Below are 27,153 nucleotides of genomic sequence, written 5' to 3' on the forward strand. Positions count from 1 at the left end.
CAATCAGCACTACTATTCATTCTTTTTATTATTAATATTATTATTATTATTGCTTCATACAGGTGAAATGTGCTGTAGGTAACTGCAGTAATTTCTCCTCACATTGTGTTCTAAATTAAACAAACATGATGGCATTTTATCTGTAATGCCTCAAATAAAATAGTAGAGGGCTTGATCAGAGTGTAGTAAACTATGTAAATTTATTGTAAAAACAACAAATTGGCAACCCACACATGGCTATTAAGAACATGCTTATAATCAAAGTAAGGCTTAGGTGGTGTAGGTCTCAGTACAGTAGGAAGCCAGATTCCTGTCCAAGATCCAGGTGTACAGGGCTAAGAGTGGACCAAAAATCAGGAAGCAGGAGGCAGCTATGAGGAGCACATGGTGGGTCGGATGTGATGTCAATTTTGGTACAGTCACTATGGGGCGTGGCAACACATATTGAGGCTGCGCAGCCGCCCCACGGCATGCTCAGAATTGCTTTCTGGTTCTTGCCTGGCTTTTAGTCCATTCTATTCTTGTGCGTTATATTGGCTACTTATTACTCGTTGTAATGTCTCTCTTTGCTTGGTTTTACTGGTTCATGACATAATAATAATGTTGCTTTTTCCTTTCTCCTAGCTGGGTCCTCTGAGTTTGGTGATAATGGGGATAATTGCTGTACACTGCATGGACCTTCTGGTAAAGTGTGCAAATCACATCTGTCAGAGGTAAAACATCCCTGTTTGCGCTTTTATTCTTGTAGGTATCATCCTGCTGAATTATATTAACTCCTAGACTTCAATTGGGTTTCTTCTTCCTTGTCCCAGTAGTGTAAAAGGGAATGATAAACTTTTTTTAAAAAAAAGACCTATATGGAGAATCTTTAAACTGATTTTCTTATTTATAGCTATACAACAGCATGTGTGTGTGTGTGTGTGTGTGTGTGTGTGTGTGTGTGTGTCCATATGTCCTTACCTAGACCTGGATGTATCAGCGCACAATAGCAGTGTCAGTGTGGATGACTCCTGTAGCAATTCTATTCTTTTTAGTAGAACGCTACTAAAGCCCGTGTGAGCCCTATATCCTTAATGCATAGATGACACAAATGTCAGGGGTTTGGGGTATGTTAGCCATGCTAGAGGTCCCAAATTAGCATTCGTCAGGAAAAATAAGTATTTTAGCCTTCTTTAATTCATCCATTTCAGCAGGGCTGTCATGAGACATCTTATACTGTAAGCAAAACATGGAGGTTCCTAATATAAATGCTGACCAGTGGCTTCAGTACTGCGAGTCGCTGAGCTGGAACGTACATGCATATAAGGATTTTTTTACTTTTACTGCCCTGTATACTTGTTCTAGGTCAGTAACATAAAAAGTACTAAAGTTGGTTCTTTATCTGTATGTCCTTCATAACACTTTTAATTAAATCTGTGCAAACATTTGAGATTTGTTCCAACCTTGCTGAAATGCATGTTTGCATTCACGCTCCTAATGATTTCATTAGTATACCAGGATATCCTTCACTTCTGTCAATAAAATATCACCTGTTTAATATTGAACTTTAGTCATAAAATTAGATCCTGCTAGATCACTTCAGACCCTTTTGCAGGTATAGCTATGTAAAACATTAAAAATAAGTGTCTATACTGTTTAAAATCCAGTAATAAACTGTCTTACCCTGTTCTGCACATGCTCAGTTGCTCTTTATTTTTAGGCACTGTGGAATTTGTAGAGGCTGATCTGCTGACAGCCTTAAGCCAAGGTTCACACACATGCGATGTGGGAATCAGCGCGATTCTAGTGTGGGTTCCCGCATCACATCTCCCCCCGCAGACAGTTTACACTGCCCTCTGCGAACCGCTGCCGGTGTCAACACAAAGTTAATGACACCCCCAGATCGCAGATTGCAGTGCGAACTGTGACTTCGGACAGGAATTGGATCGCATGGGTGTGAATACCCATGCTATCTTATTCCAGTGCAGGGGGAAAAAGGTTCCTGCACCTTTTTTTATGCGAATCCAATGGGAGTTCAGCTATACAACTGTGTGGCCGACTTCGCATTTGCACAGACATCCCATGTGATCTGCACAGCAGTGCGGTGCGAATCACATGGGATGTCTGACATTGCATATGTGTGAACCAAGGCTAAAGCAGAATGAAACCCTCCTATCCTTTACAGCCAAGGACACAGCCTCTGTTTGATCTGCAACTGCTATGGTGCTATACATGTGATCAGTTGACACCAGCCATTTGTTGGTTTGACGGTTTGGTTGAGGAAACTAGAAAATGTGATCGTAAGCGGGGCGTGACCGCCACGCAAGCAAGATGGCTGCTTGAAGAGCAAGCTCCTCACAACGGTCCGCAACACACAGCGTCCGCAAGCCTCCTGCTGTCCTTCCTGAGCCTAGGAACCCACCTCGTACCTCAGATACATCCTGCACACCATGCCGCCGAAAAGAAAAGAGGACCGGCTCCCTCATAAGCTGACGGTGTACATGTTCCAGCCATCAGAGCGGAGCAGCCAAGATGGCATCGGGGCCAGCCCGCCGTTCCCGGCGCCTGCTCTCTCGGCCGACTTGCATGCTGATCAGTCTGCTCCTCCATACCAGGGCACATCTCTAAAGGACTACACAGACCCACAATCTCCGCCTGGCACTCCGACATCAGGCAGCCCTGCAAAAGCAAAGATGAGGCTGGATTCTGCTGATCACAGCACAGAGGTGAACCATATCCCTTTCATGTCTCCCCTGCTGAATGGCCAATCCTCACACTCAGATGCCATAGCAGCCTTCCCCACCGCAGGCCAAGCAGTTTTAGACGCAACATTAAAAGATATGCTGATGTCTTTAAGAAGCTCCATCCAATCTGATATGCTGTCACTTATGCAAAGATTCAGTCACAGTATTGGAACTTTGGAAAATAAAGTAGCACACATTGAATCCAACATGGGTGATATCACCAACACAGTAAACAACATAATTGACACCCAGGAAGATCAAGCCCAGGAAACCAAGTGGATTAAAGATAAATTAGCAGATATAGAGGATAGATCCCGGTGTAAAAACATTAAAATGCGGGGGATCCCCGAATCAGTTCAACCCACTGATCTATCCACATATGCAAAGGGGCTGATTAAAGCCATACTGCCAGACACCAAAAACATCGAGCTTATCATTGACCACATACATAGGCTGCTAAAACCCTAATTTCTTCCAAACACGGTCCCCAGGGATGTGATACTGAGGATCCACTTTTATTATGTAAAGGAGCAATTTATGCAGAAAACGAGGGCACTAGGATCCCCACCTGACCCTTACGGTCAACTACAAGTTTATGCTGATCTCTCTCAACATACCCTATACCAGTGATGGCGAACCTTGGCACCCCAGATGTTTTGGAACTACATTTCCCATGATGCTCCACTACACTACAGAGTGAATGAACATCATGGGAAATGTAGTTCCAAAACATCTGGGGTGCCAAGGTTCGCCACCACTGCCCTATACCATCATAGGCAACTATATACAGTGCCTTGCGAAAGTATTCGACCCCTTGAACTTTGCGACCTTTTGCCACATTTCAGGCTTCAAACATAAAGATATAAAAGTGAATAAAATATGTAACTGCGCTAACCTCTAATATGTTGGGGGTATTTGTAACCCCACTATATGTTATACTCCCAATACGTGCTGGTTCTGTGAATGTGATTACTCACATCCATATAATACTAATAAAGTGCATGTAGTGACTGAATTAATAAGTGTTCAAGAATATTTTTGCATAAGATGTTCAAATTATTACTATATATGCTGGTTAATATCATATAATATAAATGTTACAAGTATTATAGCATTAATAAATATATATTCACAGTTTATACATGGACCATAACAGTCTAGCTTGCAACAGTCCTCTATGATTCACAGAAATTCTTTATATCGTGATGAGAAAGAAGAAAAAGGTGCCATAGTGCAAAAAAGTCTTTCCAATAAATGAGGAGCATTTTGCTTTCTTATTCTGAGCCATAAAGCCATATCCAAAGGAGGAGTCTCCTTCAACATCGTGGACTACAAGCCATATCCAGTGGACCCGCGCCACACAGAGGAACTGGGATACATAAGACAAAGCGCATATTGATTCCTTGCTGGTGTACGCCACCAGGAATCTACAACTGGTAAGTGAGCCTTCTTACCACATAATACTCAAGGTGATCGGTGAAGGGTCATACTATCGGCATCGCAGCACGATATTTATTGGAAAGACTTTTTTGCACTACGGCACCTTTTTCTTTTTTCTCATCACGATATAAAGAATTTCTGTGAATCATAGAGGACTGTTGCAAGCTAGACTGTTATGGTCCATGTATAAACTGTGAATATATATTTATTAATGCTATAATACTTGTAACATATATATTATATGATATTAGCCAGTCACAATGCATATATAGTAATAATTTGAACACCTTATGCAAAAATATTCTTGAACACTTATTAATTCAATCACGACATGCACTTTATTAGTATTATATGGATGTGAGTAATCACATTCACAGAACCAGCACGTATTGGGATTATAACATACAGGTCCTTCTCAAAAAATTAGCATATTGTGATAAAGGTCATTATTTTCTGTAATGTACTGATAAACATTAGACTTTCTTTACTCATTACACACAACTGAAGTAGAGCAAGCCTTTTATTGTTTTAATATTGATGATTTTGGCATACAGCTCATGAAAACCCCAAATTCCTATCTCAAAAAATTAGCATATCATTAAAAGGTTCTCTAAACGAGCTATTAACCTAATCATCTGAATCAACTAATTAACTCTAAACACCTGCAAAAGATTCCTGAGGCTTTTAAAAACTCCCAGCCTGATTCATTACTCAAAACCGCAATCATGGGTAAGACTGCCGACCTGACTGCTGTCCAGAAGGCCATCATTGACACCCTGAAGCAAGAGGGTAAGACACAGAAAGAAATTTCTGAACGAATAGGCAGTTCCCAGAGTGCTGTATCAAGGCACCTCAGTGGGAAGTCTGTGGGAAGGAAAAAGTGTGGCAGAAAACGCTGCACAACGAGAAGAGGTGACCGGACCCTGAGGAAGATTGTGGAGAAGGACCGATTCCAGACCTTGGGGGGACCTGCGGAAGCAGTGGACTGAGTCTGGAGTAGAAACATCTAGAGCCACCGTGTACAGGCGTGTGCAGGAAATGGGCTACAGGTGCCACATTCTCCAGGTCAAGCCACTTTTGAACCAGAAACCGCGGCAGAAGCGCCTGACCTGGGCTACAGAGAAGCAGCACTGGACTGTTGCTCAGTGGTCCAAAGTACTTTTTTGGGATGAAAGCAAATTTCTCTGTCGCTCATTGACAGACGTAGTCCTCCTTGATTAATATCAACTCGGGTTATACTGCCCTCTACAGGAGTAGGACTAGACAGGAAATAAAACGTTCTGGCCACACCCTAGGGGCAGTCCCAGAGGGTATATCCTCTCACTTCCTGCTACAGCAAATCAGTTTTTTTCTGTCTAGTTAGGAGTAAGGACCTAGATTCCTTGCTAGGATCTTCGGTCCTGGCAAGATTTTTTTTTTAGAAATACTTTTTTAGACAGCTTTTTTTCTCCAGTGTTCCTGTGAGATCTTCAAGCAAGTACGCTGAAACTGGGCGACGGGCTGGATGTTGAGATCCAGTGGTCACCCCAGTTCAGCCTACGAGCGCGTGCAGGCCATAGCTCCGCGCTGGGTCGGACTGCGACATAGTCCCACTGGACGGGGAATGACCCTGCGAGTTAAACGTCTCGCCTGGACGCCAATGACCAACAGAGTCACTGCGTCCGTATTGGTCGACAGCCCCCCCACCCCGGTGGAGAGGGGTTCTGTCAGGAGTTGGCGCCCGCCTGGTTCCGGTATGGTGAGTAGAATGTTCCCCCTCTCCCCCTGTCGGGTTTGTTGGTGGACGCGGGCCCCTCTCTGGGATGGTCGGACACTCGGTTTTCTGGGTCTCCCCTCTATCCTATAACAGGTCACAGATCCCCCAATTTGAGTGTGATTTTTGTGAATAGAAACCAGGAGGCTTGGTTTGGGAGTGGACTATCTAAAGTCACTATATGACTGTAAGGGTGACTGAAGTCAGTGGCAGACTACTAAAAGGCATTGCTATTGAGGTATAGAGGTAACCTACCTGTCTAGTGTGTACACAGGCCAATGCCTATGCCTGAGTTACTGCAGCCACAGATCGCCATCCCTCCAGAAAGCCGGTCACTTCCACCGGCCACACAGCCTCCCGCAGGCCAAGGCACATCCCGCAGGCCGCTGCTAGCTTGCAAGCCGCCGCTATCCTACACAGGCCGCTGCCATTTTCCTGCAGATCGCACGAGGCCACCATATTGGCGTAGCCTCGTGTCTCCAGCATGGGGGTGGCCATGTTTGAGGTGACCAAACACCTCGTGGAGTAATTGGGAGGCGCCGGAAGGCGTGTAAAGTTGCGGAGCCGCCTCCTTGGCCCAGGGAAAGCAAGCCAAAGACTTCCTGTCTGTAACAGACAGTGCTGGAAGCAGTTTGATAAGAAACTTCTGTGCATCAGGTGAGCCTTGGGGTCTCTCTCTCTCTTTCTGAGGGGTCCAAGCAGGTAGACTGAGGGGCGCTACTGCGCTGGGGGACTAAGTTAAAAAAAAAAAAAAATGTTTTTTTTTTCTTGCAATTAATTTTTTTGTGTTTGCTGGCAAGTGTCTTGTTACATGAACCCTGCCACTCATGTATCCCCACCTGATCCCCTCGGGGTGGCCGCAGGACCCTCCAGTACCCCACTTGTGATGATGCATTATCAGCATTTTTGGAGTCTTTGGTATCCCGGGTGGAGGTAGCCTGTCAGGGACGGGGGTCAAGAAGAGCGACCCCCGCCTACCCCTATGTCATCGAATACTTCAGATACGGATTCTGAGCTTGTCATTGCCGGGAAACCTTAAATCTTGAGGTTACACCGGCAGAGGTAGCTGAGACTCATATTCCTTTTTTGGTACTAGCAAGCCTACCAAAATGGTGAAAGGTTTCCCTTGCCCAAATGGGGTCTTCCGTAAACGAGCCCCTGCTATTTCCAAACGCATTGCTAGGCGCTATCATTTTGAGGAATCCCTCATTACAAAGATGGACGGTACCACTAATAGTGGACTCACCGATTTCCAGACTAAATAAAGCCACTGTTATCTCGTTGGATTGACAGAATGGTCCCCACCCATCTCTAGGGTGGGGGCACGTCTTCACCGGTTTCCGGATCCAGGGCTTTCCAGAATCCCTGATAAAGGGGTTTGCAAGGTCATATGGTCGGGATACAAGATCGAGTTTCGATCACTTCCACCGGTGCGATTCTTCCCTTCCAATATTCGACATCCCCGGGTCGCTTAAAAAGCTTTGCGGGGAACAGCTTGATGCAACAAGCAGTGGTAGTTCCCATTCCTTGGAGGAGTTCTAGTCGAACCTGTTCACAATGCCCAGGAAAAAGGGCTAGGTGCGTCCAATTCTGGTCTTGGAAGAAATGGAGTCCATCCATACAGTGGTGGCCTCCCTGCATCAGGGGGATTTCCTGGCGTCCCATAGACATTTAGGATGCCTATCTTCATATCCCCATCTTCGCAGGACATCAGCTTTTTCTTTGCTTTTCCCAAAGATCATCCCTGGTTCCCACCAGGAGACTGAACTATCTGGGCCTAATTTTGGATACATCCTTGGCAAGAGTGTTTCTCCAGGCGGAGAAACTCCAGAAGATTCAGTCAATGATTCGGATGTTGCTGTCCCTCAACTGGCTGGGATTGATGGTCGCCTCCTTAGAGGCAGTACCATTTGCCCAGTCTCATACCCGAATTCTCCAAAGAGGAGATTCTTCTCATATGGAATCGGAATCCCGATTCCCTGGACAATCAGATCCGATTGAGCGAGCAGACCAGGGAGGCTCTGGTCTGGTGGCTTCGGTCTCCGATGCTCAGCCAGGGGAAGTCATTTCTTCTGATAAATTCCAGGTTACCGATAAAGGTGTTGGAACTGAGAGCGATCAGACTTTGTCTGATTTACTGGACCGAGCAGCTCCAGGGCAGTCCGGTTTGGATCCAATCGGACTATGCCACGGTCATGACTTATGTCAATCACCAAGGGGCACCAAGAGTGCCCTGGCGGCCATAGAAGTGGCCAACATTCTTTATTGGGGGAACAGTTGTTCCAGTTCTCTCCACGATATTTATCACGGGGGTGGACAGGCAGATTATTTCAGCTGTCCGATTCTGGATCAAGAGGAATAGTCTCTTCATCCAGAGGTATTTCACCAGCTGTCCCTTCATTGGGGCACCCCGGATATGGATCTGTTGGCAGGTTGGCTCAACAGGGCTCGCGCCCGCGATCCTCTAGCGGACGCAGCAGACGCGCTGAGCACCCCGTAGGGGGGAGTATCAGCTACTGTATGTCTTCCCCCCTCTCAAGTTACTGCTGAGATTTCTCCGCAGGATAGAGGTGGAGGGAACTCCAGTTATCCTGGTAATTCCGGGCTGGCCTCGTCAAGCCGGGTACGCCTACTTGGGCAGGCTAGTCGCAGACGCTCCTTGGAGACTTCTTCTCAGGGAGGATCTGCGGTCTCAAGGACCGATCTTCCATCGTGCTTTACAGTCGCTGGTTTTAACGGCCTGACCATTGAGACCCAGGTACTGAAGGACAGGGGATTGTCAGCTTCCGTTATTCCTACTCTAATTAAAGCAAGGAAAGCGACTTCTAGCAAAGTCTATTATCGCACATGGGAGACTTATATTGCGTGGTGTGAATCGTTGGGATTTCCCCCACGTACCTATTTGGTGACCCGAATTTTGGCTTTTCTGCAAAAGGGGGTTGAGCAGAAACTATGCTTGAGCACTATCAAGGGTCAGGTTTCAGCGTTAGCAATCTTTCAGAAGCCGCTGGCTACTCATTCCTTGGTGCGGAATTTCATCCAGGGGGTGCGGCACTTGGCTCCGCCAGTGCGCGCGCCCTTACCGCCCTGGGATCTTAATTTGGTTTTGTCGGTTCTGCAGAAACCTCCCTTTTAAAATTTCAGGGAGATTGCCTTGCTTACATTATCCCAGAAGGTGGCCTTCTTGGTGGCTATCACTTCTGCACGCAGGGTGTCCGAACTGGCTGCATTATCATGCCATTCCCCATATCTTGTGGTTCATAGGGATAAGGTAGTTCTTCATCCGAAACCATCCTTTCTTCCTAAGGTGGTTTCAGACTTTCATCTGAATGAAGATATTGTGCTACCTTCCTTGTGTCCTCAGCCCAATCATCCTCGGGAATATGCGTTGCATTCCTTGGATGTGATTCGGGCAATCAGGGTATACCTGAAGGCTACGGAATCGTTCCGTAAGACGGATTCACTTTTTGTGATCACGGATGGCCCCAGAAAGGGGTTGCCTGCATCTGCTGCGACTATCTCCAAATGGATCAGACAGACGGTGGTACAGGCTTATTCGATTAGGGGTCGGAATCCTCCGTTCCCTGTTAAGGCGCACTCCACTCGAGCGCTCAGTACTTCCTGGGCCTACCGCCATCAGGCGTCAGTGGTCCAGGTGTGCAAGGCGGCTACCTGGTCGTCGGTTCATACCTTTACAAAATTTTATAAAGTTGATGTGATGGCATCGGCGGATGCCTCATTTGGCCGCAAGGTTTTGCAGGCCGCATTTTGAGGAGACCGGTGGTCTACCTCGAGGGTTTTTTTCCGTTGGAATTTCAGTTGAGTCTCATCGTGTGATTGATGAGCCTTTAAAACTTCAAGTTGGCACCGGTTGGGCCTTCTCGATTGGATTTTGATTTCCATTATCCCACCCCTCATTTGTGGCACTGCTTTGGGACGTCCCGAGTTGATATTAATCAAGGAGGTCTACGTCTGTCAATAAGCGACAGAGAAAAATGGATTTTTGTAAAATCTTACTGTAAAATCCTTTTCTCTTAAGCTCATTGACAGACGTAGTACCCGCCCCTCTGTTTTTGAGTTGGGTTGGGTTAAATTCTCTAAACACTGCTTTGTGACATAACTGATTTGCTGTAGCAGGAAGTGAGAGGATATACCCTCTGGGACTGCCCCTAGGGTGTGGCCAGAACGTTTTCTTTCCTGTCCAGTCCTACTCCTGTAGAGGGCAGTATAACCCGAGTTGATATTAATCAAGGAGGACTATGTCTGTCAATGAGCTTAAGAGAAAAGGATTTTACGGTAAGATTTTACAAAAATCCATTTTTTGCATGTCATTCGGAAATCAAGGTGCCAGAGTCTGGAGGAAGACTGGGGAGAGGGAAATGCCAAAATGCCTGAAGTCCAGTGTCAAGTACCCACAGTCAGCTTTAGTCAGCTGCTGGTGTTGGTCCACTGTGTTTTATCAAGGGCAGGGTCAATGCAGCTAGCTATCAGGAGATTTTGGAGCACTTCATGCTTCCATCTGCTGAAAAGCTTTATGGAGATGAAGATTTCATTTTTCAGCACGACCTGGCACCTGCTCACAGTGCCAAAACCACTGGTAAATGGTTTACTGACCATGGTATTACTGTGCTCAATTGGCCTGCCAACTCTCCTGACCTGAACCCCATAGAGAATCTGTGGGATGTTGTGAAGAGAAAGTTGAGAGACGCAAGACCCAACACTCTGGATGAGCTCAAGGCCGCTATCAAAGCATCCTGGGCCTCCATAACACCTCAGCAGTGCCACAGGCTGATTGCCTCCATGCCACGCCGCATTGAAGCAGTCGTTTCTGCAAAAGGAATCCCGACCAAGTATTGAGTGCATAACTGAACATAATTTTTTGAAGGTTGACTTTTTTTGTATTCAAAACACTTTTCTTTTATTGGTCGGATGAAATATGCTAATTTTTTGAGATAGGAATTTTGGGTTTTCATGAGCTGTATGCCAAAATCCTCAATATTAAAACAATAAAAGGCTTGCACTACTTCAGTTGTGTGTAATGAATCTAAAATATATGAAAGTTCAATGTTTATCAGTACATTACAGAAAATAATGAACTTTATCACAATATGCTAATTTTTTTAGAAGGACCTGTAGTGGGGTACAAATACCCCCCACATATTAGAGGTTAGCGCAGTTACCGTATTTTCCGGCGTATAAGACAACTGGGCGTATAAGACGACCCCCCCCAAATTTTCATCTACCGGTAATACTTATACTTAGGTTACCTTGGAGATATTATACTCGGCGTATAAGACGACCCCCCATTTTTGGGGGATTTTTTTGTTGTTCAAAAGTAGTCTTATACGCCAGAAAATACAGTACATATTTTATTCACTTGCATAACTATTTCACTGTTATTTAACTTGCTGCTTACCAATGTTTGATCATTTGGAACATTTGGAACAAGTACACCAGTGGCACGAGTGAATTCTTATACACATAAAGATATATAAAACTGTAATTTTTTGTGAAGAATCAACAACAAGTGGGACACAATTATGAAGTGGAACGAAATTTATTGGATATTTCAAACTTTTTTAACAAATAAAAAAACTGAAAAATTGGACGTGCAAAATTATTCAGCCCCCTTAAGTTAATACTTTGTAGCGCCACCTTTTGCTGCGATTACAGCTGTAAGTCAATTGGGGTATGTCTCTATCAGTTTTGCACATCAAGAGGCTGAAATTTTTGCCCATTACTCCTTGCAAAACAGCTCGAGCTCAGTGAGGTTGGATGGAGAGCGTTTGTGAACAGCAGTTTTCAGTTCTTTCCACAGATTCTCGATTGGATTCAGGTCTGGACTTTGACTTGGCCATTCTAACACCTGGATATATTTGTTTGTGAACCATTCCATTGTAGATTTTGCTTTATGTTTTGGATCATTGTCTTGTTGGAAGACAGATCTCCATCCCAGTCTCAGGTCTTTTGCAGACTCCATCAGGTTTTCTTCCAGAATGGTCCTGTATTTGGCTCCATCCATCTTCCCATCAATTTTAACCATCTTCCCTGTCCCTGCTGAAGAAAAGCAGGCCCAAACCATGATGCTGCCACCACCATGTTTGACAGTGGGGATGGTGTGTTCAGGGTGATGAGCTGTGTTGCTTTTACGCCAAACATAAAGTTTTGCATTATTGCCAAAAAGTTTGATTTTGGTTTCATCTGACCATAGCACCTTCTTCCACATGTTTGGTGTGTCTCCCAGGTGGCTTGTGGCAAACTTTAAACTACACTTTTTATGGATATCTTTAAGAAATGGCTTTCTTCTTACCACTCTTCCATAAAGGCCAGATTTGTGCAGTATATGACTGATTGTTGTCCTATGGACAGAGTCTCCCACCTCAGCTGTAGATCTCTGCAGTTAATCCAGAGTGATCATGGGCCTCTTGGCTGCATCTCTGATCAGTCTTCTCCTTGTATGAGCTGAAAGTTTAGAGGGACGGCCAGGTCTTCGTAGATTTGCAGTGGTCTGATACTCCTTCCATTTCAATATTATTGCTTGCATAGTGCTCCTTGGGATGTTTAAAGCTTGGGAAATCCTTTTGTATCCAAATCCGGCTTTAAACTTCTCCACAACAGTATCTCGGACCTGCCTGGTGTGTTCCTTGTTCTTCATGATGCTCTCTGCGCTTTAAACGGACCTCTGAGACTATCACAGCGCAGGTGCATTTATACGGAGACTTGATTACACACAGGTGGATTCTTTTTATCATCATTAGTCATTTAGGTCAACATTGGATCATTCAGACATCCTCACTGAACTTATGGAGAGAGTTTGCTGCACTGAAAGTAAAGGGGCTGAATAACTTTGCACGCCCAATTTTTCAGTTTTTTATTTATTAACAAAGTTTGAAATATCCAATAAATTTCGTTCCACTTCATGATTGTGTCCCACTTGTTAATTCTTCACAAAAAATTACAGTTTTATATCTTTATGTTTGAAGCCTGAAATGTGGCTAAAGTTCGCAAAGTTCAAGGGGGCCGAATTCTTTTGCAAGGCACTGTACCATCACCAAATTGATGCTCAATAATCAGGTTCAATGCCAGTGGATAGCACCTGCTAAACTCTCTATTACCCATAACGGAACCTAACATGTAATCTCTTCTATACAAGATGGACTGCGGCTCCTACAAACATAGGGCTTGGTCCCAGACACACACCGGATACTAAATCCATGGATCAGGGCTCCATCAATGTCCATTTCGCTGGACCTCTTCCACAGAGATCACACAGAAGTCGCCAAAAATATCTTAAAGGACACAGGAAGTCTAACATGTGGCCCTATGCCCGCTCGGTCGCCAGAACTCTTACCCCCACCTCGCATCCCTTGGCACACTTTGTGCCAATTATAAGGAAGCGTACACTAGGGTCCCCCAATTCTACCCCTACCCCATGTTTGTTTATTGTTCACGGTTTCTTCTCAGTCTTTTTTTCTTTCTGGATTATACCCAAGGTAACAACAGTCAGATACAAAGAATTTCTTTTTTTTTTTTCTAAGTAACATACAATTCTACTGCAGTCCAAGTTCGACGGCAACTTCAGGAATACGACATCCCACCTCGTATAATCCTCAATAGCACTCCGCACTATCCTAACTACCAATCCTTTAAAATTTCCACAATCTCCGAGACTCCATTACCATACAATGACCATTTAAAATTGTGTCTATTAACACAAATGGCCTTAATCACCCGGCCAAGCGCTCATCACTATGGAAACTAGAAACACAAACCAACTGTGACATTCTATGTGCCCAAGAGACCCACTTATGTGCATCCAATCCCCCCACTCTAGTAATAATTTCTCAAATGTATTTACAGCCAGCGCTCCGAACACAAAGGGTGTGCTCATAGCATTTAGAAACTCATTGTCATTCCAACTGCAATCCTATGTGAAAGATGATGGCGGACGGTACCTCATCACAATATGCTCCATTAATAATACAATATATACACTTGTATCATTATACGCCCCTAATGTCCACCAACTGCTTTTTCTAAGAAAGCTACACAAGAAAGTCCTTGCGATTCAACAGGGTGCGGTTATTTGCTGTGATTATTTTTTTTTTTTGTCTCCCCAGATCCCCAAATTGACTCTCCATCCACTCAAATAAGAGGCAAGCCATCCCTCAATCCACTGATTTCCAACCTTAGACTTTTGGATGTATGGAGATGTCAACATGCAGACGAACGTGATTACATCTTTTTCTCTCCCTGCCACAATTCTTACTCCCGTATAGACTTGTTTCTGCTCGACCAATGGTCCTTACAAAAAAGTTTCATTCTGGACCATCCTCCCTATCTCCTGGTCAGACCATGCACCGATTTGCATTACCTTCGAAGATACTCCCAAGCTCTCCCTGACACACATGTGGAGAATGAACACTCGGTTCCTTCAAATTCAACCTTTCCTACAATCGCTTTGCACTAACCGAAGATTTATTCGCTCGAAATAAAAACTGTAAAAGATCCTCATATGCTTTGGGCAGCGCTCAAAAGGCGTTCGTACTAGGTCTTCTTATACAAATGGGAGCACGAGATCTCTTCTTCTAGAAAAGTTCAAAAAGACGCAAAAAACCCTAAAGATGCATCTCTACTCCTATAGCATTAAGACAAGTAAATTAATGGCTCACCTGATTAGAGAAACCGTTTCAAAACCATACCTTACCTGTATCACCCTTCCACCAAATGGAAAATAAGCCATAGCCAATGCATTCAGTTCGCATTATAACGAATTCTACAACTTTGAAAGATAAGTAAGTAAATTCCCCAACCCATAGAATCCTCTATTCAGACATTCCTAGACTCCATCCACCTCCCCAAACTATCCCCTGACCAATTAGCCTCATTAAACACTCCATTCTCAACAGATGAAATAGGTAATGAGTCAATGGCAGATCCTAACAGAAAGACCCCCGGTCCAGACAGCTTTGCAGGGGAGTACTACAAACGTTTCAAAAGCCTATTTATAGACCACATCACACCCCTGTTCAATGCTGCTGCTTCCTCTGCCTCACTCCCTCACTAATTGTTGAAAGCACTACAATCACCCTGCCGAAGCCAGGTAAGGATTCTTCCTTTCCCTAAAACTTCCGCCCAATTTCCTTTCTCAACCACAACACCAAATTGTTCGCCAAAGTGATATCCAGCAGAATCCATAAACTGTTACCAAATCTTATCTACTTAGATCAATCAGGATTCATACTTGGCAGCCAAACATCTGATGCAACACGAAGGATGATAAACCTCATCCATCAAGTGAACTCCACTGGAATGCCTTCTCTGCTGCTATCTTTTGGATGCAGAGAAGGCATTTGACAGAATTTACTGGAGTTGCCTAAACCGAACCCTACTGAAATTCGGCTTTCAGAGCCACATCCTCTCGTCCATCCTAGCGCTATACTCAAAACCCTTCAGCTCAAGTATACTGTTCATCTATGTTGTCTAACTCCTTTAACATAATGAACGGAACGAGACAAGAATGTCCCTTGTCACCTCTTCTTTTCAACCTCATGATGGAACCCCTAGCAGAAAAAATTAGATCCTCCCCAGAAATCATTGGATTCCAAATTGACTCCCAAGAGCATAACATTAATCTATTCGCAGACGACGTGATACTCTCTTTATCCAACCTTATCCCTTCCCTAGCTTCGGTTGAGGTTATCCTAGAAATGTTTAGCAATATATCTTATTATAAGGTTAATGCATCCAAATCAGTTATCCTACCACTAAGGATCTCACAAGAGCAGCAATCTGTGATTAAAAACTTACACCAATACATGTGGGCCGAAGATTCAATCCCTTATCTGGGAATTAACCTAACCAAAAACGTATCTTCACTATATCGCGCCCATTATGTACCAATCATCAACGAGCTCCCCAAAGATGTTGAATACCTAAATAAGCATCGCTTTTCATGGTCAGCTAGACTAGCTGCATTCAAAATGACCCAATTACCGCAAATTATATATCTTTTCAGCTCCTTACCTGTACCTATTCCATCTGTTTTTTTCAAATCCATTCAACAAATTCTAAGTAAATATGTATGGCAAAAATCCAAACCCAGAACTTCTGCATCCAATTTGACCAAACACAGATCAATTGGCAGAGCAAGTTATGTAAACTTCAAAGACTACTACTTACTTATTGGTTTAACCAACAATTGCCATGCACCTGGAGGGATATGGAAGCTACTCAATTTCCAGGTAAAGACTTGCATACCTGGCTCTTGAGTAGACCCAAGATAAAATCACAAAACTCAAAACTATCCCCCACCATAATAGCCACAGTAGATGCTTTTAAATATTGTTTATCTACAGCAGATAGAGGGAATAATTCCAACAGCCTGCCAATAACCATATTGGTATTAAACTTCCTTATATCATGTTTCTCCTCCCATCAATGGCAAGACCCATCTATCACACCTATACAACAATGACCTACTCAAATAATTTACAATTCGAGTTCTCCTTTCCCAATAAAGACTACTTTAAATTTATACAGGCAACCCACTGTGTGATCCATAACCCCAACCTACACATCCTGATTCATAAGAAGATCTGGAAATTTCTCTTAAACAAGTCCCCTACCTCCAAAGGCATAACGCTATTTTACAATATTTTTTATGCCAAACAAATATTCTTCAAGCTTCACCTGATTATTACATGGGAAAGACATATTGGTAAATCTTTTAGCACATCCCAATATCTTTCTGTGATCAACTACAAAGCCACACGGCCAGCCAAACTTTGGGAACTATCACTTAAAATTACCCTTTTAGATGGTACATTACACTGACACAAATAAATACATTTGCCTCATCTGCTTCCTCCGAGTGCTGGAGGGAGTGTGGACAACCGGGCAATCTACTTCACAATTCTATGGGATTGCCCCAAACTCTCCAACATAAGGAAAGAAATATTTGCACTTATGAGCAACATATCCAATATCACAATCACCCCAAACCCAGAACTAGCCATTCTAAATATTGATTGACCTCATTATTCCCCAATACCGATGTGTGGTTTCCCATATTCTTTTTGGCCACCAGGCTTACCATTACTAAACACTGGAAAACTGATACTGAGATCACCCTAGCTGAAATAACATCCTTAATTCACACTCATAGCATGTATGAACGCATGCTCGCTTAATCTGAAGGTAAATTAACCTCATCCCACCAAAAATGGTCACCATGGCTACAACGATTCCCAACAATTGTGTAACAACTATTCTAGCCCTTAACCAATATGCACACACTCTAAAATACCAATGTTCCTATAACCGAATACAGAATATGATAGTGTTAATATGCCTCAATGCGGATGGAGTGATGGATTCTATGCCTGACACTAATATATCCCATTAGGGGTGTCGGGTGTGGTAATACGTCTCCCTGACACCATATCATACCAGTTACCTCGTTACTATAATCACAAGACTGAGATTGTTCTCCATGTTCTTTACTCGCTATTTTATACCTAGTTATCTTAACTGCAATGTTCTACCTACGTACTGATGTTACTTTTATTGGTTTAACAATGTACCACCCTTTTGTAATGTATCCAATAAAGTACAAAACACCAATAAAAACTATTGAAACAAAATGTGACCATTAGCAATCTCAGCATTCCAGGAATGTAACTTTTTTAAAACTGTTAAATCGATAGGCTTAGTTCCACTTAATTATTCACTTCTGCGCAGGGGCTCTGGGCTTCAGCAAAATGGATGCCTGCAGCAAGGAGGCACAGTAGCAATGGTGGAAGCAATTTCCAGCACACATCAATTTTAATAGCAAAATTATTCATGTGGAATGTATGTTCCTTGCTAAAGAAAAACAGGATTTCTCTTTTGTTCACTGACAGACAAAGCTTCAAGTCTTCAGACCATTGGGTATTATGCTGCTCTCTCTTCAGGAGTAGAACTAGGCGGAAACCTTTTTGGTTACGTCCCTGGGGCAGTCCCAGAGGGTATACCATCACTTCCTGCTATAGGACTTCAGTTTTTTGTGCCTAGTCAGAAGTAATGACCTGGCTCACTGCTGGGATCTGCAGTCCTGGCATTTTTTCCTTTTTAAATGGAATTTTTAACTTTTTTTTTTTTTTTGTTCCTTTGTGAACTACAATCAACAGCCGAACTGGGCTGGCCGGTGAATGAAACACCACTAAACTATCTAGTGCAGGAATCTGCCTGCTTTTATACAAAATAATTACTGCATAGTTTTGATAACTGTAATAGAACTTGGTAAGCACCTAAGCATACCTGCTTTTCAGGCCTGCAGCCATGTAAGTGGGTTTAACACATTAATTGTGCAAGCAAAGCCAGCCATAAAGAGTTTTAATCTAGGCTGGTTCAGAAGGGACAGGCCGAGGTTCAAACCATTAATGAGCAGGCTGAATGTACCCAAGATGATCCATCGATCCACTTTGGTACCACCCAGTTGCAGGATAGAAAATTGCACCAGCTATGGCCAGTCTAATTGTTGCTGTGTTTCTTCTCTTACCTTTCTTATCTGTACCAACCATATTTGCTTTTTTTGTCCTCAAGGAATCAGCGTCCATTTGTGGATTATGGAGATGCTGTGATGTGTGGGATGGAAAACGCCCCCAGCCATTGGTTAAGAACAAACTCCATTTGGGGAAGGTACACTTCATCATAACAAGATTGGGTTTTAAAATGGACTTGCCAGATATTTGTCATCGGTTTTTGAACTTACCATCAGTTTTCAGCCACAGCAATCTTCCATTAACTGTTAAAACCATTGTGGCCACATTATACAAAACTGGCTTAGAAATAGGTTTTCAATCTGTATTCTGACTAGCCCTGCAGTGGTTGCCATTATTTTCTACTTCACTGATCATCTGGGAACTGGGATTCAGGAGGTGTTTGAATCCTTGGGTGGCAGAATACTGTGGCTGAGAGGTGATTGAATTATTGAAAGTTGGCATCATATTTGTATAGACCGCATAAGGCTTGTAAAAGTTTTAGTTTTAACATCTCACTTGTCCTGGCACATGCTATGCCTTGACAAACCTCTCTATTGTACACACAAGCAGTGTTCTGCACATAGCCATTGAGCGCTGTCAGTGAGCCCTTGAGAGTAGACATGAAGATCTCAAATCTTTGCGACTGTAGAGTAACCTTTACTGTACAAGAATATCAATCTGATTGGATTGATTAAAAACAAGACTCTTTGTGGTTCTGCTGTAATCTATGCAGCCATTATCCGAGATGGTCATTACTATACATGACTAACAGATAGCAGGATAATTTACAAATCTGTTAGTCAGTCTTAAAGCGCGGTTATATCCCATCTCCATGCAATAGCCTCCCTTTGAACCCTCTTGACACCTTGGTCTATTGGGCAGTAGGTTAAATGATGCTGGGTATCATTTAGCCTAGAAGAGGAGCAGCACCAGACCACAGAGGAGAGCGCATGGGGCAGTTGTGCATGGAGAAGGTGAGTACTACTTCGCAATGTGTGTTTTAACAGAGAGGTGAGGGCTAATTTTTAACAAAGAAAAACGGTGAGACTAAAGTTAGTTTTTAAAAAAATTATTTACAACGAAATATTACAGCAATTCTGATACGGGAAATGTATAGTCCTGAAAATAAAAAGATTTACTTTTAAAGGGGTTGTAAACCTCAGACATGAAATATGAACAAAGCATATCCCTCTATAGTGTGTACCTGTCTCTTTTATCAGCACTTAGCCCCAGTTCATTGCGGGTGTGACCTGTCATGCTACTTGACAGTTTAAAGTCACATAACAAGTCGCACCCTATTTGCCACTACAGAACTCTTCAAATTGGTACACGAGTTGCAGCAGCTTTGAAAAAAGTTTCTGCACTGTTTTTTTTTTCTGTGATTTCATGTGTGAGTTGCATTGACATCTGTGTATGAAGTCGTACAGTTGTCGGCAAGCCGCATATGAAGTCGCGCTAAAGTAGCTCTACTTCAGAGACCCACCCGGTGGAAACCGGGCCTAAGTATCATTTCTGTCTGCTGCTTCATTCCTCTGCTATCAGCATAAATCACTTTTGACAAGTTTTCCTGACACCAAAAGAAAAATGATGACAGGAGGGGAGATCCAGCTGATTGACAGCCTCAGCTCAGTTCCTGTGTGCTTTGTGGAGGGGGGTGTCTATTCCCTCCAATCAGCTGTCAGAGCTTTCCTGAGCTCTGATGTGTGTAACTTTTGCTCTCCGCCCCCTTTTTCTGACCGCTCAAACAAGCTTTATAAGGCCATAGAGAAGATAATCTTGCAGATAAACAGGTACAAATTATGTAGAAGGATTTGTTTTATCCCCCGTGTGTCACCTGAGACCAGTCACTTAAGATGGTTATAAAAACACTTACACACTCAGTTAAGTAAAATTTCTTTGTAACATGAGCATTTTCAGATGCCAGTAGTCACCGGCTGAGTCTGTTCAGCCCCTGTTCACACTGGGGCGACCTGTCAGGCGACCTGGTCGCCTGACAGGTCGCCTGCCATAGAGAAGCTGTGGACCCGTTCTAATAGGAGCGACACAAGTCGCTTCGACTTAGAAAAAGGGTCCGGAGCTTCTTTGGGGCGACCCGGAGCGACCTGCATAGATTTCAATGTTATGAAGTCCGTGCCGGCCGCTCCGAGGTTGCGGTGCGAGCAGCGCGCCGCGACCTATGAGGTCGCCCCGGCAAGTCGGATCGCCCCAGTGTGAACGGGGCCTCACTCTTTATCATTGTTTGTCCTGGTCACATAGTACTCATCCATTATTGGTTTTATTTTGTTGTGTAGTTATACTGTTGCTAAAAAGATACGTAAAGTAAGGTTTCTAAACTGAATAATTAAATTTACACAATGCCTGATTCTGAATGGCTGAATTACAATTTATGCTTTTTCCTAGGAGAATAGTTGGCTTCTTCCTTATTCTGACACAGTTGGGATTCTGCTGTGTTTATTTTGTGTTCCTGGCTGACAATATTAAACAGGTATTTATTAACAAAAGAGCTTTTGAGAATGGCATAGCAAAGTTGTGTCCTTTAACCCATAAGGACTCTCTTTCATATTTGTAAATCAGTTAAGTAAATTTACCTGAAGCCAAAAAGACACAGACGGCAATAATAATAATAAAAAGAAACCCTTTCTCAGTCTGTACAAAACTAAAGAAAAAAAAAAAAAAACAGTTTTAGCTTGAATTTTTATTAAAATGTTTTTAAAGGGCAGTGCAGGTTTTGAAAAAAACATACTATACATACTCACCTTTGTGTATGCAGTATTGATCTGATGCTGCATCTCACTGACCACTGATCGCTCAGTTCTCGGTTTCAGTGAGCAGAGAGTGATGACTGTTGGGGTTACCGCTCTGTGTTCTTCCCCTCTAGCACTCACTGGAGCGCTGGGATGTGGAGGGGGCCGGAGTGGCTGGGTCAGGCTCTCAGTGGCATGCTAAGAGGCTGAGCCAGTTGCTGGTTAGGCATCTGGGTGGATCTTGAAGGAATTTCTTTAGAGTTTTGTCTGGCTCCGTGACAGCCAACAGCAGACTTTCGCCCACTGTCGGCTGAATACAGATCACAAGAGTACACAATGAAGTGCTCTTCTGTGACTTACAGGAAGAGTAGGGCTAAAATAGCTTTGGCCATACTTCTCCTTTAAAGCTGAACTCCAGGCAGTTCTAAAACAAGCTAGCATAAGTACATGGATGTGACTGGATATCAACCTCCTATCATTGCTTGTAGAGCAGCAGTCTCTGCACACTAAATGAAGGAAAGCAAAAAAACAGTTGAAGTCACACCTATGCACTCTCCTCCAGTCAGCATGTTTGGAGGTTCTTAGAAGCACATACAGGATCTCACAAAAGTGAGTACACCCCTCACATTTTTGTAAATATTTTATTATTTCTTTTCATGTGACAACACTGAAGAAATTACACTTTGCTACAATGTAACGTAGTGAGAGGACAGCTTGTATAACAGTGTAAATTTGCTGTCCCCACAAAATAACTCAACACACAGCCATTAATGTCTAAACCGCTGGCAACAAAAGTGAGTACACCCCTAAGTGGAAATGTCTAAATATGACCCAAAGTGTCAATATTTTGTGTGGCCACCATTCTTTTCCAGCACTGTCTTAACCCTCTTGGGAATGGAGTTCACCAGAGCTTCACAGGTTGCCACTGGAGTCCTCTTCCACTCCTCCATGACTACATCATGGAGCTGGTGGATGTTGGGGACCTTGCGCTCCTCCACCTTCCATTTGAGGATGCCCCAAAAATGCTCAATAGGGTTTAGGTCTGGAGACATGCTTTGCCAGTCCATCCCCTTTACCCTCAGCTTCTTTAGTAAGGCAGTGGTCATCTTGGAGGTGTGTTTGGAATCATGGTCATGTTGGAATACTGCCTTGCGGACCAGTGTCCAAATTGAGGGGATCATGCTCTGTTTCAGTATGTCACAGTACATGTTGGCAATCATGATTCCCTCAATGAACTGTAGCTCCCCAGTGCCGGCAGCACCAGACTATGACACTCCCATCACCATGCTTGAATGTAGACAAGACACACTTGACTTTGTGCTCCTCAGCTGGTTGCCGCCACACACACTTGACACCATCTGAACCAAATAAGTTTATCTTGGTTTTATCAGATCACTGGCATGGTTCCAGTAATCCATGCCCTTAGTCTGCTTGTCTTCAGCAAACTGTTTGCAAGCTTTCTTGTACATCATCTTTAGAAGAGGCTTCCTTCTGGGAAGACAGTAATGCAGACCAATTTGATGCAGTGTGCGGTGTATGGTCTGAGCACTGACAGGCTGACCCCCCCCCCCCCCCCACCCCTTCAACCTCTACAGCAGTGCTGGCAGCACTCATACGTCTATTTCCCAAAGACATCCTCTGGATATGACGCGGAGCAAATGCATTTAACCTCTTTGGTTGACCACGGCGAGGCCTGTTCTGAGTGGAACCTATCCTGTTAAACCACTGTATGGTCTTGGCCACTGTGCTGCAGCTCAGTTTCAGGGTCTTGGCAATCTTCTTTTCAAATAGTTTTTATTGAAATTTTATGAGGGTAAAGTACAACAAGGGAATAGGAAGAACAGTATTACAAAATCTTCCGTTGTATGTGCAATCGTAGCGTATACAAAAAGAACAAACCGTTTGAATTTAAATATTTACAGCCTAGAATAGAGTTGCACCAAGTTAGGTCCCTAAAGAAGGTATTGGATGTTGTGTTCCGTGGTGGTCGCGGCTCCCCATGGACACAGACCAAACCACAAGACCTTATCAAAGATTGCAGAGCGAGAGACCAACTTAGGTGGATAAGACATATTCCATTCTTAAGGTAGGTTACATCGTAGATCCAACCTTCGACCGGGAAGGGGGATTTGTGTTGGTAGGATTGAATGTACAACACAAAATAAAGAACAGAAACTAAAACATAGACACCATAAGAGGCAATAGTCATACAAGCTGCAGTGAGAATGTGGATTATCAAAGGGTAGAATTGTTTAGGAGATTTGTGTAGGGTGAGATGTAGAAGTGCCATCTCCAGTGTAGAGGAAGTGAACACACCTGTAGTACTGGAGATGAACATAATTAACCCATTCCGAAAGCTACGGAGGCTTCTGTAACTCCAAAACACATGGAATAAGGTACCTGTGGCACCACAGTCCCTTCAGCATTGAGGGTTGGTGTTTGGGAAAGTTCTCGACATCTTACAGGGAACAAGATAGCTTCAATTAGAGATTTTCAGAAAGTTGTCCCAGTGGTTCACACCTCTCGAGTTTTTGAAAGTAAGCTTTCTAGCTTGTTAGCATTCTAGACCATCAATACTCCTCCCCAGGTCTTTTTCCCACGCTATCATATGGGCTGTTTTAACACACACTCCTTTCTTGAAGGGCCTCTTTTGTAGTTCCTGCCATAATACATCGTCTACCCCAATCTCCCTAATATTATGTTTAGAAAGTAATTTTATTTGTAGGGCAGCAAACTGATTATGTCCCATTGTGTCAGTTGTAATTTCTTTAATATAGTGCACATCCTGGGAAATCCAGTGTTGTAGATTAGGTGAGGGGATTATGTACCCCAATACTGCTATTTGAGCAGGAATAGCAAGGCCTAATATCTTTTCCCTACGTTTTTGATAAGTGGAATTCCATGCTTGTACAGACTCCTGAATAGCAGAAAATTTAAATATATTTATAGGAAGACCAGTCCTAGAGGCCAACAAAAGGAAAGTGAGATCCTTATTGACTGCTAGTGCCCTTTCTATGGAAACCCATAATTGATCGAAGGAATAGTTAAACCAGGTGTGCAACTGTTCCAACAATGCTGCCTTACGGTACTTTTCTAACGCCGGTAGACTTACACCTCCATTTAGCTTATGTTTTAGTAATGTGGAAAAGGATATTTTAGGCATTCTCCCCTGCCATATGAAACATTTAAGAAGGGAGTTCATGCGATGAAAAAAGCTAAGTGGGAATGGTTCTGAACAGGTATAAAATCTTAGGAAGCACTAACATCTTAAAAGCCACAATACGTCCCAGCCAATTCATTTCAAATTTTGTAATATGGGAAAGGTCTTGGGAGACTGTTTGGAGCAGAGGGATAAATTTAGTTTTGTACATGTTAGTGGAGGACAGGGTTATGTCCAGATAAGGCAATTTATTCTGTACCCAAGAGTATCCAAATTGCGATTTCAAGGTTATTAGAAAGGGCTTTTGAAGAATTTACTGGTAAGGCCATGGATTTTGACTTATTTAGTTTGTAGTAAGAGACCTTGCTGAATTCTTCAATGATGTTTTGTACTGCAACCAGGGAAGACCTCGGATTAGTCAAAGTGAGAATTACGTTGTCAGCAAACAGTCCAATTTTATGCTGATATCCTGCTACTTTTGTACCAGAGATTTTTGGACTGTTTCTGATTGACTCAGCAAGGGGTTCCATTGCCAACGTAAATATGATAGGGGACAGTGGGCACCATTTGTCTTGTCTTGTACCATTAGTGATCAAAAATGGGTCAGGTAAAACATTCGATGTGTTAACAGTTGCAGAAGGGGTAGAGTAAAGCGCCATTATCGCTGATAGAGCGAAAACTGTAGTCCAAAACTTCACAGGACAGCTTTTAAGTAGCCCCAATGCACCCGGTCGAATGCCTTCTCTGCATCAAGGGTCAAGAACACTGATGGTGTCTTTCGCCTTTCGGCAATACTGAGAAGATTGAGCATACGCTGAGTCCCTTCGGGTGCTTTTCTGCCCTGCACAAAGCCAACTTGGTCCGCTTTAACCAAGTATGGGACAATTTTTGCTAATCTATTAGCTATTTGGCATAGATGGTGGAGCAGAGTAATAAGTGTAATCTTTCTCAGTTGGGTGAAGACACCGCCAAATGTCATTATAAGTCTTCACTGTGGAGAAAGGGTTGCAAGGGGGATCTCGATTGGGCATTTGCAGTGGAGTCCAAGTTTGTATCGACTACCATATTAAAGTCCCCACACAAGAGTAAGTAGCCTTTGCGTATTTGGTGAATTTTCTTCATAGTTTTGCGCAAGGGGATTTGCTGTGTATTTGGGGCATATACATTTGCAGTTGTATATGCAACGTTATTGATATCACATACTAGAATAACGTATCTGCCATGTGGGTCCACAGGTAATGCGTCAAGATTAAAGGAAACAGAGTTTTTAGCCGCTATAAGGGTCCCTCCTTTTTTTTTTTTTTTTTTTTAACTTCTGCGTTTGCCATGAATACGTGAGGGAATAGTCTTTGGGTGCAGGCAGGTGGCTTTTTAGCTAGGAAATGCATTTCTTGCACACAGATATCTCAATTTAGTTTTATGGCTTCCTGTCACATGGCTTTACGCTTGTATAGACTATTAGGCTCATGGGCATTTAGCGAGATTTGTTTAAGAGTCATGTATGACAAGTGTTATTTGAGGTGCAAAGTTGGTAGGGCCTTTGACAGAGACCTTATGCAACAGGGTACCTGATTGGCAGTGGATCCCTTGGTTCATCCGGTAGTGCAGATCCAATAGGTAGATCGTGTAAAACGTGGAGGACCTCCAGTAAGCAAGCTTGGTGTCAACAAGAACGTTAGAACTAGGGGAGAAAAAACTGAAAGAAACAAGCATAAAGGTGGAAAAAGTCAGAGAAAGCAGATGTACTGCTTATTTGGGTGCGGGTAAACGCTCATCAGAGCCACAGGGTTCCTATACTTTCAAGAGATTGTATGAGACTTTACTGGTTTCAGTATAATAAATTGTTGGTGCTGTCAGCCAGGGGTTGTTTCCCACAAATTATCAATTCTTGTTGGGGAAGTTTTGGCCAAGAGACTATGATCATCCGAAGGTAGCAGGCCCCATTTTTTTTGCCAGATTTTTCCTTCCTCCACTGACATTACAGTGTAATTTTTGTGATCCCAGGTGACCAGAAGTTTAGCCAGGAATACCCAACGATAAATGCCGCTGTGGTTGCGATATAGCTTTGTAAGAGCTACCAATTTATCGCAGGCTTGCATGGTGTGTTTTGACAGGTCTGCATATAGTGTAAGCTGAGAGTATGGCTGTCAGCAGGGGTTCTTTTCTAGCACGTTACATTAGGGCCTCCTTAACATGATAAAAGTGTATCCTGGTGATTTATATTGCGTGGGACGTTGTCAGTGACATATGGCGATTTAGGAAGCCTTTGCACCCTGTCCACCATAATTTCTCTTTTTGGCACATCTGGAAGAAGGGCCGATACCAATTGTTGGACATAATTACATAGCTCAGGTGGGGGAACAGATTCAGCCACACCATGGAACTTCACATTGTTCTGTCTGGAGCGGTCCATCAGGTCTGCTAGTTTTGATTTGAGTGCTTGTAGTTCATCCGCCCCATTATGGGCATCCACTAATTCATTATGAGCCAAATTAAAATCGCCCATTTTAGTTTCAATGTGGTGCACTCTCTCTCCAATATCATCAACCTCTCTTCTAATTTGTGATACCATAGACATCATAACTCTATGGAGAGACCCCTTGAGAGATATCAGCATGTCTTTCAGGGTCTTGTCCGAGAGGTGTTGTTCTGAGGCTGGATAGTCGTCAATGCATTCAATAAAATTACGTGTAGAATCATTAGATATGTGCTGCCTGCCCCTCTCGCCTGCATATTGATGTGTAGCAGATTTCCTGGAGCTCCCTTTCACAGGGCTATTGACCGGAGAGTCCCTGTGAGAGGGGGTGCT

General features: G+C 43.3%; 1 protein-coding gene across 1 annotated transcript in view; it reads left to right on the plus strand.

Moving 5' to 3' along the window:
* The window catches only part of LOC309552115 (proton-coupled amino acid transporter 1-like), a 156,971-nt gene that overhangs the window by 43,321 nt on the left and 86,497 nt on the right, over positions 1–27,153 (plus strand). The window contains exons 4-6 of the mRNA XM_082252919.1: positions 625–713; positions 18,502–18,597; positions 20,841–20,925. Of these exons, the coding sequence (XP_082109045.1) occupies positions 625–713; positions 18,502–18,597; positions 20,841–20,925 (270 nt within the window). The remainder of the gene's footprint in view (positions 1–624; positions 714–18,501; positions 18,598–20,840; positions 20,926–27,153) is intronic.

Source organism: Pelophylax lessonae (genome assembly GCF_965119305.1).
Source record: "Pelophylax lessonae genome assembly, chromosome: 4".
In the NCBI taxonomy this organism is placed as follows: Eukaryota; Metazoa; Chordata; class Amphibia; order Anura; family Ranidae; genus Pelophylax; species Pelophylax lessonae.